This window comes from Cygnus olor, chromosome 17, assembly GCF_009769625.2.
Source record: "Cygnus olor isolate bCygOlo1 chromosome 17, bCygOlo1.pri.v2, whole genome shotgun sequence".
NCBI classification, from domain to species: domain Eukaryota; kingdom Metazoa; phylum Chordata; class Aves; order Anseriformes; family Anatidae; genus Cygnus; species Cygnus olor.
In genome coordinates this window covers 12,926,806-12,940,634 of record NC_049185.1, presented here as the reverse complement: position 1 = coordinate 12,940,634, position 13,829 = coordinate 12,926,806, and the positions used below count along the sequence as shown (strand labels likewise).

Below are 13,829 nucleotides of genomic sequence, written 5' to 3'. Positions count from 1 at the left end.
AAGCATGGGGTTTCTGCATGGAACTGAATCTACTCATGTCCGTTTATTTTTACACTTTATGCCAGCTTCAGAATGCAAAGTCAGAGTTGAAGTCCTTGTTTAATTGGAAAGCATCTGGCAAACAGTGGAGCTGTGCATAAAGTATTGTGGGTTTGCTTTCAGAGGTCCCACTGGTAATACTTTCTTCTCCTCCATCCTCACTTTATACACAGGCTGTCAAAATGGCAGAAGATGTTTTACAGACTGTGGAGAAGGTGACCAAAGAGAAGGATGCCATTCACAAAGAAAAGATTGAAACTTTGGCTTCTTTGGAGAACTCTAGACAGACAAATGAGAAGCTGCAGAATGAGGTAATCACATTTAAATGCTTTTATCTGAAAAGTATTGCCTGGTTTGTAAGTGACTTGGATCTTTCTTGCAGTGCGTATGCAGTTTGTGAAATATGTGTTTTAGGCTTTGGTTACTTTCTGGGATGAAACCAAAGACAAAATCATGCTTCAGTTTCCTGGTTGTATGGGTTGCAGCTTCACACCCCAGTGAAGTGCTGCAAGGTCTGACGAGGTACAAATACCACTGACCTATGCACTGTACAAATAAATGCATTGGCACAGCTGTCCCAAAGAACTTACAGTCCAAGAAATACATCAGTTCCTCCAGGGACCCATTCTTCAGTCTATGCCCTTCCACCACTTCGTGATACATCAGGGTTTGAAAGCAGGGAAAATGTCCTCACTAATCTCTCTTACACTCTTTGGCCTCAGAGAATCTTGAACTAACATTGAACTGGGAACTTTTCTGCAGATCTTGAGCACTCTGTGGCCTCTTGTTGATGGCTATTTTCATCTTTTGCATCTCTTGTAATAATGGGTAGTGAACAGCTGGACTAACCTAAATGCAACAGCTTGTTCTGAAATGGTAATGATTTCCAAGGAGATCTGATCGCTTGAGAATTAAAATCAGTGACGTTAATAGTGGCAGGAGTTCACTTTCTGGATTAAAAAAAAATAAGATAACCACAGGGTCCTGTAATGCCTTGAGAGTGACTGAAGATTATCTGTTATGTAAGATAATGTGTCACTGAATGTGAACAAATAAGGTTCACAAGCTTGTGGTATTTATGTGGTAGATACAAGCTCAGTAAATAGATATGCAACAATTCAACCTGTGCAACACGATCTCTGGAAGGAATTGATTACTTACAGTTGCAAGCGCAGCATTCAGCCTCCCATTTCTTGGAAATAAAGGTATGGTAAAGCAAGAACTTTTTATCAGTTACCTTAGAAGAATAAATATCAAAGGGAACAGCTATTTTTAACAAGAAGTGTTGAGTTAGAAAAATAATGCTTTGAGTTGCACAGCATTTAAAATGGAGGTGCTTTGGAGCTTTACATTTTATACCAGGGTCTACACATCAGATTACTGTAAGCTCCTCTTCAGTGGACACCAAGTTTTTGTGCTGCTAGACTTGAATTCAGAAAGGCTTATAACACATTTTGCTAGACAAATGCTTCTCAGTGCAAAGTCGGAATTAATTTAACGAGTAATGATGATAAAGTGGATCAGCTCAGGTCACTTCCTCCATTTTTCTGAATATCTTTTCTGAATGCTGCACCTGGAAACATTACTGTTTCATTAGTGTAATGAGTTCTTTTTCCTCTTTAAGTTGGACATGCTTAAACAAAACAACTTGAAAAATGAAGAGGAACTTACTAAATCAAAAGAGCTTCTAAACCTAGAGAACAAGAAAGTGGAAGAACTTAGAAAAGAATTGTAAGTATTTCTACATGAATTTTTTAAACCATTACTTTAACCTTTCATTAAAAAAAGTCTTTCTGTACATCTCCAGTATCCTCGCTTATAAGGCAGATCATACTTAAATACTAGTTTGATGTGCATATAACTTCAAATCAGAACAGTGCTCCTGAATTTCTCAAGTTATTGAAGAAATCCTTCACTTCAAGCTTGGTTTGAGATGTTATGTTTGTTGGAGGAAGTATATCGTTCTGCCACCTGAGGGCACTAGATTACTTTAAAGGTTTTATTGCCAAGAAATCCTGTTTGGATTTGATTACAAGTATCCTTGGAGTGTTAAGTAGTTTTAAGAGGCTTTGTTTATAGAAAATCTGGTTCTGCTTTCATTTTTCATTTATGGCCTTACCCAGTTTATTCCTGGTGCCATGCTATGGACTGATTTTCTAACTGGTACCATACAAATGCTGTATATAGAACTATGTAAAAGTAGAGTTAATTTCTTAACATTTGAGATGCTTTATTTGAGAAACTACCTCTTATGAGCTACAAATGAATAACGTGTGCCATTGTACAGAAATTAACTGCAAAGCATCTGATATAAAGTAATTTGTATGTGGAATGTCATTGGATCAAAGCTTTTAGTGTGCCACCATGAATAAAAATCCAGCCTAATTATTGCTACCCTGCAGTAGCTGCATGTCCCCTGGCTTTCAGAGATGTAAAGCATTAAATCACAAGTCTCTGTTCCCACTCTGAGAAGAATTTCTTGACTCACAGAGTGAGAGCTGGAATGTGGGATATGGACTGATAGCCAAGAGTAGCTGTGACTAATTATTATTAGTTTCATAAGTCATTTTGTGACAGTTCTTACCGCTGCTCTGAGGTGAAGACAGGACACAAGGGAAATCAGCACACAGAATAAATTCTAAGTTCTCTACGACTTACAGTTTTTACTGCTTGCTTTTAAAAACTGCATGCCTGTCTGTATAGAGAGCAACCTCGTCTGAGAAAGGCTGGATATCATTCTGCAGTTCCTGCCTGCCTCTATGCACGTGGGAAATGCCAAAGCAAAATAATGATTTCTAGACTAGTTGCTCTAATGCTTAGGTCAGCATGGGGTAGCAGACTGATTTCATGGAAAGACAGAATATAAATTCTGCCTGACAAATTACAATCTAATATTTATAGAAATTATTTCCTTGAAAATCCTCTGTACTGAAAGGTGTTCTCATGATTCTGATAATTGTGTTTTTTATTTTTATTTTTTTTCTGCTTAAGATTAATCCAGACAGTTGCTGGATATGGTCTCTAGTTACCAGTGATATGAGACACTGTGGATAAGTGGTTGCTGGTCTGGTTGATATTTAATTGATCTTTGTCATAGTTATTTAGTGTGTTGCCTTTTTTAATTACAGTAAGGTGTTAGCTTGATAATAGGCATTTCTTGATCAGTGGTAATGAGGGTAGTGAGAACACCCCTGAGATGTCAGTTGAAGAACGTGGTGCCTTGCCTTTGTGAAAGAGAGGAGAGGGGAAGTTTTGTTCCCAGGAGCTATGGCTGTAGGTAGGGCAACACTGCTGCCTCCAGAGCAGTGCCTTTTGGAGGTGGGAAGATAGTGCAATGGAATTGGTTTGCTTTGTAAAAGAGCTTCTTCCATGGAAAAATAGGATGAAGAAAATCAGAGCTAACAGCTGGATGTTGTGTATTCATTTACTATTGCCTACTGCCAAGTGCACTTTAAGCTATCAATTCAAAATTCCTGGGTAGTAAGCACAGGGCAGTGTTTCACACAGATTGACCCCAGTGTTTTGTGTGTGTTTTAATAATACCCCTAATTTCTGCTTAAATGCCAAAAACAAAAAGGAGACTGGTTAGTATTGCAGTTCAACAAACAATCACAGTTAAAAATAGGTACGTTCCTGCATCAGCAAGTGTATTCATACACAGATAATTTGAATCAGTAGTCGGTGATGTGAGCTCGCCTGCTTAGTCCAGTCTAGGTGGTTTAGATTGGAAATTGGTCAAGGACTAGATAACTAAAAATTGCTGTAGTTAGAGCTCAGAGATTGACTAAGATTTTCCAGACGTTTCTTCATATTATGTGCTAAGCTCTAAATCTGACTTTGTTTTGTTCAAATGTGCCAAATAACAAACTGTAGAGTTGTTTTATTTTGAAGTGCTTGAATAAGTTTCTGACTTATGGGTTCTTCTACCTCCCATGGCAATAAAAATATTTTTAATATTCCAGTCAGGGTTGAACTCTGTGCAATATTGGCACATAGGAGTACTGAGAGTGCTTGTTACCAAAACAAAACCCAGACATAGAAGTTCCCATTTCATGAAGTGAAGGACACCTTTTTCATTTTTTAAAATAAGTTGTCAAATGTTATAAGAACTTGTGTTAGTCACTTGTGTCATAGGCAAGCATGCAATTTAAAAAAAAAAAAAAGTTGAAAATAAACGTACTTTAAGGAAACCACATGTATTATGGACAACATAGGCTAATGGAACCTACAGATCCATTTTTATAGCTCAGATTTTGTTTTGTCTTCTTGTTGGTTTTGTTTCCATTAAACTAATGAGAGCAGAGTTGATGTTTTCCTGGTTTGCCTCCTGTGATCCTGCACATTCTTGGTTGTTCGGGTGTCAGACCTTGTAGGAAGTATTTAAATAAGTGGAACCATTTTTTTTTAAGCAATTCACACGTTTTCTCCTACAAAATACACAGACATTCATTTCTGAGAAAGTCTGGGCTATAAAGCTCACCAGCAGTCCTGTCAAACCGCACCGTGTCAGGCACGTTTCTGAATGCAGGTTCTTGTTAACCATCGGAAACATGCAGGACCAGCAGGCTGAGCTTACCTTGTACTTCCCTGAGCACCTACTACATGCCAAGGAGAAGGAAGTAGTCATTTTGTGCTGCCACTGCCTTTCAGGGCTAGCCCTATCTGTGTGCATCTGAGGCATGGAGCGTCACCTTTCTTATACATCGCCACGTGACCTAGATGTATTTTTCCAAGCTGTGAAGCTGATTCTCTCCCACAGTTTTTTCTTGCCTCTCTCGTTCCTATGGTAACAATGCACTCTCTGTCCTCGCAGCGAAGCGCTGAAGCTGGCAGCTGCTCAGAAGTCCCAGCAGCTTGCAGCTTTGCAAGAGGAGAACGTGAAACTTGCCGAGGAGCTGGGCAGAAGCAGGGACGAAGTCACAAGTCATCAGAAGGTAGAGTGGCTGGAACGTTTCCTGATCTATGGTGAAAGTGCTGTACATGCTGTTTCCACTGCTGTCTGGGTGACGTTGCACTGCATGTTTGTGATTGAAAGATGAGTTGTTCTGAGAATATTTTAAAATAAATTTGGAAACCACCTGCATTGGGAGGTTAGAACTGCAGGCTAACAGAAGGTTGCGTAACCTGTGAAGGATACTTAGGAGGCTTGGAAATAAGCATAAATTAAATATGCTTTAGCCAAATGTATTAGCAGACACTTGCTATTTCTGTCAGGAGTGATTTTGTTATACAATTATGAAATCTCCATCTAACCAGAACTAAGGAAATCCATTTATTTAATTCTTCTCCTTATTCTTGCTCTCCCTTCCCACTAAAAAGGAGTATTTAGGATGTCTTTCAGCATACTATTTAAAACTGCTCGGTTGGAGTCTATAAAAAGCACTATGCACACATATGCTTGCTTAGACTCGATACTGTGCATGTACACGAACAGTGTTGCAGTCAGGTACTGGGTACGTGGAGGACTAGAATTGAGGTGAGATTTTTTTCTGGCAGTAGTTTATAGTGAAAAAAGACTATTTATTTGTATATTTCTACTTCTTGCATTTGCACATGTTGGAATCTTAAAGTACGGGCTTAGTTATACAGCTTCTAATGCTGGTAGTTGCCAAAAGAGATATTAGATTTAAAACCATTAAACGTGGTTTCATTTCTCGTGGAGCAGTTCCAGTGATAGCCACACCATGAAGGCATCTTTGGAAGCTCTAGTCCAAAAGCACGAGTGTGTGGGACATGTTTTACACACTGCCTCTCTGAGAGCACTTCTGCAGAAGAAGGGTATGCCTGTTCTCGGTGGCAGTGGAACAGATGTCTTCCATTCTGCAATATAGGCTAATGCTTTTAAAGCCAAGAGGCTGACTTTTTCCCCCAAGGTACCTGCTTTGAAATACTGAGGATGAGTAAATACAGATCTGGCAAGTTTCTAAATCCTTTTGGCTTCTGCTAGGAGTAATGCACGAGCTTCTTCATCCTGAAGGGCCTTTGGAGATGATTAACAAGAGTCCCAGACGTGTGGGCTCTAGCACTGACTCATGCCGCAACTGAGTAGTGATGTGACAAGAGAATGCTGTCATCCTAAACAGCCAGTGGGAGCTCTGCTCCCCGCTCCCACTTGTTTTCTTAAATTATTTTGGAATCTTTGAGGCAACCTGTTATTTTCAGAAAGAGTTGTAACTTGAAAGTGATTCGGCGACACTGGTCAAATCTTTCTGCCTAACGTACGTGGCCAGGGTTGATGTTCAGAAAGTCCCTGGAGGGAGGGACCCTTCAGCCCCCCAGGCGTAGGCTGGCAGTGGTGATTGCAACCTCATTCTGTGGCCTCTGTAGTTTCCAGATGAACTTGCAGAGGAGTCTTGCTGTCTGCATCCTACCAACCTGTGGATCTGTCAGCAGAGATCCTCTAATTGCCAGGACAGAGAAGTCCACGAAGCACAGAGTCATATCTCGCAAATTGTAGCGCTCTCAGTTCACTCACACCATGGCCTTTTCTTTCTGTGAGCGGATGACTGCAGTAGATTGGACTTGGAAGTCTGCTAGAGCTTGAAGCAACAGTCTGCTTACCTGCAAATTTCAAATTTGAGCCTTGGCAACGTGGCAATGCTGTTGCATTGCTTAGGTGTAATGTTTGGGCTATGGCACCTGTAAGCCTAGTAAACTGCATGCCTCCTAGCAGCCAGGAAGAGGCCTTGCACATTCCAGGAAATTCTTGTCATGGCGAAAGGAACAGAGGCAAATGTTGTCATGGAGAATGCAGGTTTCCTTTCAGGTGTCACATCACTAATGAGCACAGCCTTCCTCAGTGCAGTTCGTACTGATGACACGTGCAGCATACCTGCCTAAACTGTTGTGTCTTGTGGTTCCTTGGCACTGGAGGCAGATGTTCAGCTAACAGCATTCCGTCCCCTCTGGGGCCTTCAAGTACTAACCATCATTTTAACACTGATGGAAATCTGCTGCTGCCCTTGGGAATGCCACTTTTTTCGTGTTCCCTTTAGACCTTACCTAACCTAAACTTACAGTGTACTTGTTCTACCTTTGACTCAGGCAGGTTCTCGTATTGAAACAGCTGCAAAATGAGCTGGCCTCAAGGCTTCTAGCGCTGATAGCCAGACCTCAGGCTTGCACAAGCTCACCGATTCCCACCACCGTTTATGTTTTGCTGTTACTTGGGTGAATGTACGCTGTGTTTAGGCACCAAGTGACAGCATGGTTTTGAGTTCGTTGCTTCAGGCTGTCTGTGGGAACAGAAAAAATGTTGCCATGAAGAATTGCTCAATTAGATTTAAGAGAACAAGTGTCCGTGCTAACAATGAGGAGGTCGGACATGGAGCAGGGTTGCTGAAAAACTGGATGATAGGAAGCAGTGCTTCAGGCTGAGTTTCTGTGCATGTGCCTATTAAAATGCAGCCAGAAAGGTAGCAAGCGTATGTTTTAAGTATTTTGAGCAGTCACTATGGTAACTATATAAATTCCAGCAAGTGTGTTAGTCAGTTGGGTTAGTGACTCTGTGGCTGCATATGACACACTTTGCAAAATTAATGGATACTCTTTCATGAATGATTTATCCTGATATCTAAAGGTTAAAGTGCCTTATACTAAAGATGCTGGGGGTGTTTTTCTATATCGATTCATAAATAATTAGCTGTCTGTAATTAGTTAAAGATTCCTGGTCAGATACATGCTGAGCTTGGGGAACATTTCTGGCTTCAATTTATTTGCTGGAGTATTTCAAGAGCCTCAGACCTGCCCAGGCATTTTAATTTCATTGGAAAACAAAACAAAACAACTGCAGAATTATCTATTAGCCGAGCTGGTCCATCTTTTGTACAAGGTATGTGAGAAGTCTGCTCTGAGGCTGACAAGAGAACGGATTGCTGGAGAAATGTTGATGAGAGAAGAGGGTGCCCTTTCTACCACAAAGTTGCTCCAAGCTTGATCCATGACTGGGTGCAGCTGCAACAGTGGTTTAGAAGCTGCAAAGCTCCCTTAACGTTTGCTCTCCTAAACTTTTCTCTCTTTAGCATCCACTTCTGTCTTGCTCTACACAAAACCCACTCATCTAGTTCTCGCTAGTTGTGAGGGCTTAATGTGGCCCCGCGGAGTCAACAGGTCTGGGAGACGGTAACAGACACCAGACCAACAGCTTTAGGGATAAATTATTTAATCTCCATATAGCGGTACAGTAACGAATACGGATCAGTAGTACAATTATCCAGGTCAAAATGACACCAAATCCAGTAATTCATCAATACTGGGCTAAACTTAATAGCTGGGCACACAAACACAATTCTCTTTGGTGCTTGCAGGAGGCCAAGAGGTACTGTGTAAGGCAGCGCTAAGCCTCACACCTCTTTTGTGTGCACATGACCTCAAAGTAAAGCAGTAACAACCCCTCACTAGCTAATATGAATTAGTCACTGAATGATTTGCATTTGTGTGCCTGCATTGTCCTGGAAGAAAATTGATTACTTTAAGGATTTTTAGGTTCTGTAGCCTCTCCTGTGTCTGTTTTATGATGATAACGATGTTCTGATACATTATATTAAAGAAATAATCCACGGTGTATTAACTGTAGGGTTTTTGTGTTTGTGTTTTAGCTGGAAGAGGAGAGATCAGTACTCAATAACCAGTTATTAGAGATGAAAAAGAGGTAAGTTTTCTTCTGATGTGTATTGAACTACGTGGTCCTACAGAAAATTTGAAAAAAAACCATAATACAAAAACAGTGCTAAGAAAAAGCAGTTCACGCCTATTGTAGTGAAAAGTACTGAGGCTGTTACACAGGTTGGGCTTATGGATGGTATCTTCTGCGTTTTCTTTATTAAAAGTGAGATGAAAAAGTAATTATTAATATAAGAAAAAAACATGTAAGAAGAGGTATTTACCATTTTCTCTTTAGTTATGCACCTCTTGCGTTGTACTAGTTCTCTTTGTTTTCAGTAAGCAGTTTAGCGTTTGATTTTAGTTTGCTCTGGAATATTGGATTGTTCATCAGTCTGATAAACATCATACGTACAGATCCTCCCCAGTCAAGTTCTTAAGGAGTAATGGAAAGATAGTGATGATAAGGATTGTTATTTAAAGTAACACTAAAGGCAGTTATTCAGCTGTCGGTGGCTTGCTGTTACAGTTTTGAGATATTCATTTCCTTTATCAGTAGTTATTGCAGTTCATTCAGCACTGCTTTTAAATACCAGGAGATTTGTCCTGGGTGACTGGGGCATCCCTTTGTAAACCGTGCTATTCAATAAATGGTCCCAAGTTACAAACTGTACGGTCTTCCTGCTATTTATAGAGAAAGTCAATTGGCTATGTACCACAAGGTATTCAGAAAAATGTAGGCTTTTCAAAAGTAATTGTATAAATTCCTAGAAAAAGGTGAAGTTCTCCATGACACCAAGTGTGCTCCAAGCAAAACAAACAAAACCCTGTTATAATTTTGTGCATTAACTATGGTTGCAAAAAAGACGGTGAATGGCACCTCAGTAGTCATGCCCATCCTTGGCTACTCAGCAGATACACTGGGCCCGTTTTTATTCCCTAATAATCTGTTACTTTGCAGAATCTGCACCATACTTTATCTCTCTCACTTCTTTGAAAGGACAGCATGAACATAGGAAGCTTTAGGTTGTGCAGTACCCTCGGAGAATGCAACGGTTTAATCAGTCATTAAACAGAGAGGCAAGGCAACAGCTGAAGCTCCAGCTTTAACCAGCCTTAAGAATTGACTCACTTGGTCTTTAGCTGCATATAATAGCATAGGTGTAAGTCACTTATTTTTTAAAAAGAGGTGAAGGAGAAGATAGTATTCTTTAGCTGGTGTAAAGACTGTTTGACATCCACAGTAATTACTGAGTTTATACCAACTGAGGATCATTTTGAGCATATCTGATGTGGAGGAAGGAAGCGAAAAGGGATCCCCCTTATTCATGCTGCTGACAGCTTACAATGCTGTTTATAGCCCATTAATTGAGATGTTTTAAAATACACATTTAAAATGGTGGTGAGAATTATTGTAAATAGTGTAACTGTCTGTAATGCAGATGTGTCTGCACTGAAAATGTATTTAGCAGTTAATTTTATGTCTGTTTTTACTCTGTATGAGCTGTCTGAAATAGCCTAGATAAACATGAAATCATTAGAGTGAATGTTAACGTTACTTTCAGGGTTGTCAGGTACATCTGTGCTTACCTTCAGTTGGTTACACTGAGATGCCCAAGTTTGTGACTGGCTTAATGACATTTCTCAACAGTGTTGAATAAACTCCAATAGAACGGATAAAACAAGTAGCAGAAACAGTCTGTTATTGAAGAAAACTGCAGGCCATGAGGGGTTAAAAAATGGAAGCATATGGCCTTATTTCCTAACAAAAAATTTAGGCTGAATGAAGAACTAATTAAATAAAAAAGGTGTCTCTCTAAATTCCCAAACTCCACTAAAGTTGGTGATGAGCAATAATTTCTTCCTTTTATCTTCAGAATTCGAGATGCTGAAACAGAGACATCTATTTATTTCAATTAGGTCAAATCTCTAACAGTAGCTTTCCCACCTTCCTTCCACCCACAGGAATTTAGCAACTCTCTATGAAATAGTCCAGCTAGGAGTGGCAGGAGATTAATATTTATGACTCTGAGGGGGTTCTGTGTTACTCCAGTTCATTAGGTTCACTGTGGGTTGCTGACTGTCTTACTGTCTTTGAGCTTGCGCTATTTATCGATACTCATTTCATTCCTCTCTCTTCCCTTTCCTACCCTTGCTTCCTTTGCTATATCTGTGTGTCTTTAATGGTAAGACTCAAGAAAGTCTATCCACGTTACAATAAATAATATATATTTATTTTTTTTAGTAAAGTTGTTGTACATATTTTGGCTGCCTTTGTCCCTTGGTGTCTTGCTTTTGTTTTGTAAAACACTCAGCAATATATATATATATATATATACATATGTTATATAGTCTATATTTTTTTACCAAAACAAAAAAGCGCCTTGGTGCAAATTTAGTTCTTCCTTATAGTATTTTGCATTTCTACTCCACGTTTCTAACGTTTGGTTCTTGTTATCTTGCATTTTTAAAGCTTGCCCAGTAACACTTTAAGGTACTTGCTTCATTCTTAGAATTTCTTATTTTTGTAGTAAGGGAAGAATCTGGGTGATTTTTTTTTCCAATGTTAAACAAAACAAAACAACAACAACAAAAAACCCCATTGTCTCCCATGAGTTCCACATACTGTGCTCAAAATAAGGCTTAACCTCCTCTAGAATATAAAATTTTAAAATGGTGTATGAATTGACAGTCTTGTCTCCCCTTGCCCCCCTTCAATTCCTGCTGCCCAGCAGGGATTTTGGATATGAACTGGCAGGGGAAAAGTTTTAAGCTCACTGGGTCACCGTGTGGATGCCATGTTCCCCACTTGGATAAGTAATTAGTGACATACACCGACTATATTTGTACTTTCCAGTTTGTACGTTTTAGAGGGCCTCTAACTGGAGCTGTAAAGGATTGCTCCTGGAAAGACTGCCCTGTAAAAGGAAAAAAGCAATGCTTTCACACAGGCACCTTTTTCCCCCCCTCGCTTTCTCTCCTCTTTTCTTCTCTTGTTTCTTTCTCCTTGTGTTATAGTACTCTAGACTCCTATATTGAATTTGTAAATATATATTAATACGCTTACAAACTGTTTACCTTTTTCAACCACCCGAATGCTTCTGCCTCCTTTTTACAAGGCCAATAAATGGCAAGTTAACTATGTTTGTACAAAAAGCACACGCCTGCCCTTGATCTCTAAGACGAGGATCTGACCAAAAAATAGAAACATTGCCTTAATAGCAAGTTCCGGAGCATGAGGCAAGTCGCTGGGGTTTCCACCTGCCCTTTTACAGCTGCGTGCAGAGCAAAGGGAAACCTGGGCAAAGTCTCAGGTAGGGGAGAGCTTGTGAGCAGCATCGTGCAGACGTCCTTTCCCGTTTCCCCAACCTTCGCTACACGGTGGGGTTGCAGCTCTGTGGATCAGAGGCAGCAGCAGTGTCCTGTACACTGGCGGGACATTACTTTCCCACAGCACCACCCTGTGCTTCTGATCCAATTCAGCAAGGCATTTAAAAACATGGGGCAGGCTGGAGCATGTAAATAATGCTGCGGAAAAGCACAGAGACTGCTGTCATGCTTTCGGTGCTCTGCTGAATCGGGCTTGGCAAGGGATAATGAGGAGAGCTGTTAAATGCCACTGCCCTTTTTGTTAGCAGGAGCACAACTTGTATTTGAAGGCAAGATCGTGCCGTCTGCAACTTGTGTTTCTGTTTATATTAATTCTCTCATTGTAAAAATGTACCAAAATCAACCTTTGGGTTTTTTTTGGTAGCTGCATCAGCTTTTCTAAACCCCAGATTCTCCACTTGCTGCTTCCATTCCTGAGTATAATCTTAACAATGAAAGAATTACATTAATTGTGCTCTCATTGTTGAGTTTCCTATTTATCTCGAGTCAGTGAGGTTTACTGTATTTCATGGTCTGGGTATCGTGGCTCTCACTAACTGTAGATACCATGGATGTAAAAACTTCTCAGTAAGGACTTAGGAGCTATTCCTTACCTACTGCATATCCTCACACAAGGACATGTTCCACTCTTGGTCCCTTGAACAGTCCAAAGAGAGCATAGTTTCGTTTATTAAATGAAACCACTATGTCATTCGGTCTCTTTGAATTACTGTCTTCATGCTTTTTGTGTAGTGGGCATGTATTCCGATAGCTTAGTTTGTCAGCAGCCCTCTCAGAGCTAGTAAGAAGAAAAGCAGCTAACTTCAGCCATCGTCTGAAGTGGGATGTGTGGAATCGCACAGAAAACTGGCTTCGTCCCCAGAGGCCTGGAGAGTTGGCAGCCAGCTGCTGGGCACCGCTTGGTGCTCTCAAATCAGGCTTCTCCTCTAGACGAGTAAATGCAGATTTTGGAGTAGCAAGAAATGGTTTTGGTGGCCTTTATTTATTTATTTATTTTATTTTGACAAATGAAAACCTTTCAGCTTGTACTGAACTTCTGTAGCAATAGTCCTAGCACTAGAGGACAGTTGTCCATCTGTGTGTGTCCTGTGACCTCTCAGGAAGACCTGCTAGCAACGACGTTCTCACAGTAATGCTGTGATGCCTTAAGAACGCCAGCAGGACAGGAATTGTAAGCAGAAGCCATCTCTGTTAGATCAGCTGAAAAAGTCGGGAAGCCTGGACATATGTATACAGAAAGGGCTTGCGCCTGCTTTGGAGGATTCCTTTCTAAAACCTCCTTCCCATGAAATAAAACAAATCCCAGCGTTTATTTATTAAATCAGGGTTTCTGAGGGATCAGTAGTTGTTAGAAGCCCAGAAATGCTCGAAGTATCTAATTCAGGAAATAATGTAACTGAAATTAGTGAGGACCAGCTGATACTTCCAGCATCATCAATGCTTTGCATGACAACTTGTACAATGAGCTTTGCATGTGTGTTTTGTTGCTTGTTAATAATTTTCAGGAAGTAACAAAACTCTGATGTTAGGTTTTGTGGAACATTGTGCAACATGTTTGTTTATCCTGTATCTCCCCAGTCTATTGACTCGTTTCTTTAAATTCAAATGGATACGATGATATGCAGATTCTGGCTTTTACTACCTAGGTAAACTTTTTGCTTTGTTTCCACAGTTGTAACATCTGAAATGTTTACACAGATATAGAATCTTAGTTAAGTACAGAATTAATATTTAAGAAGAACTTCTTACAGTAGTTTACTACTTAAAATTAATTTAAACTTCTTTAGGCAACAGCATTA

General features: G+C 40.1%; 1 protein-coding gene across 13 annotated transcripts in view; it reads left to right on the top strand.

The window, feature by feature from the left end:
- The window catches only part of CLIP1 (CAP-Gly domain containing linker protein 1), a 69,539-nt gene that overhangs the window by 51,828 nt on the left and 3,882 nt on the right, over positions 1-13,829 (top strand). For all 13 annotated transcript variants that reach the window (XM_040577467.1, XM_040577461.1, XM_040577458.1 and 10 more), the window contains 4 exons: positions 213-350; positions 1,664-1,770; positions 4,853-4,973; positions 8,637-8,689. In XM_040577467.1, coding sequence (XP_040433401.1) covers positions 213-350; positions 1,664-1,770; positions 4,853-4,973; positions 8,637-8,689 — 419 coding nt within the window. The remainder of the gene's footprint in view (positions 1-212; positions 351-1,663; positions 1,771-4,852; positions 4,974-8,636; positions 8,690-13,829) is intronic.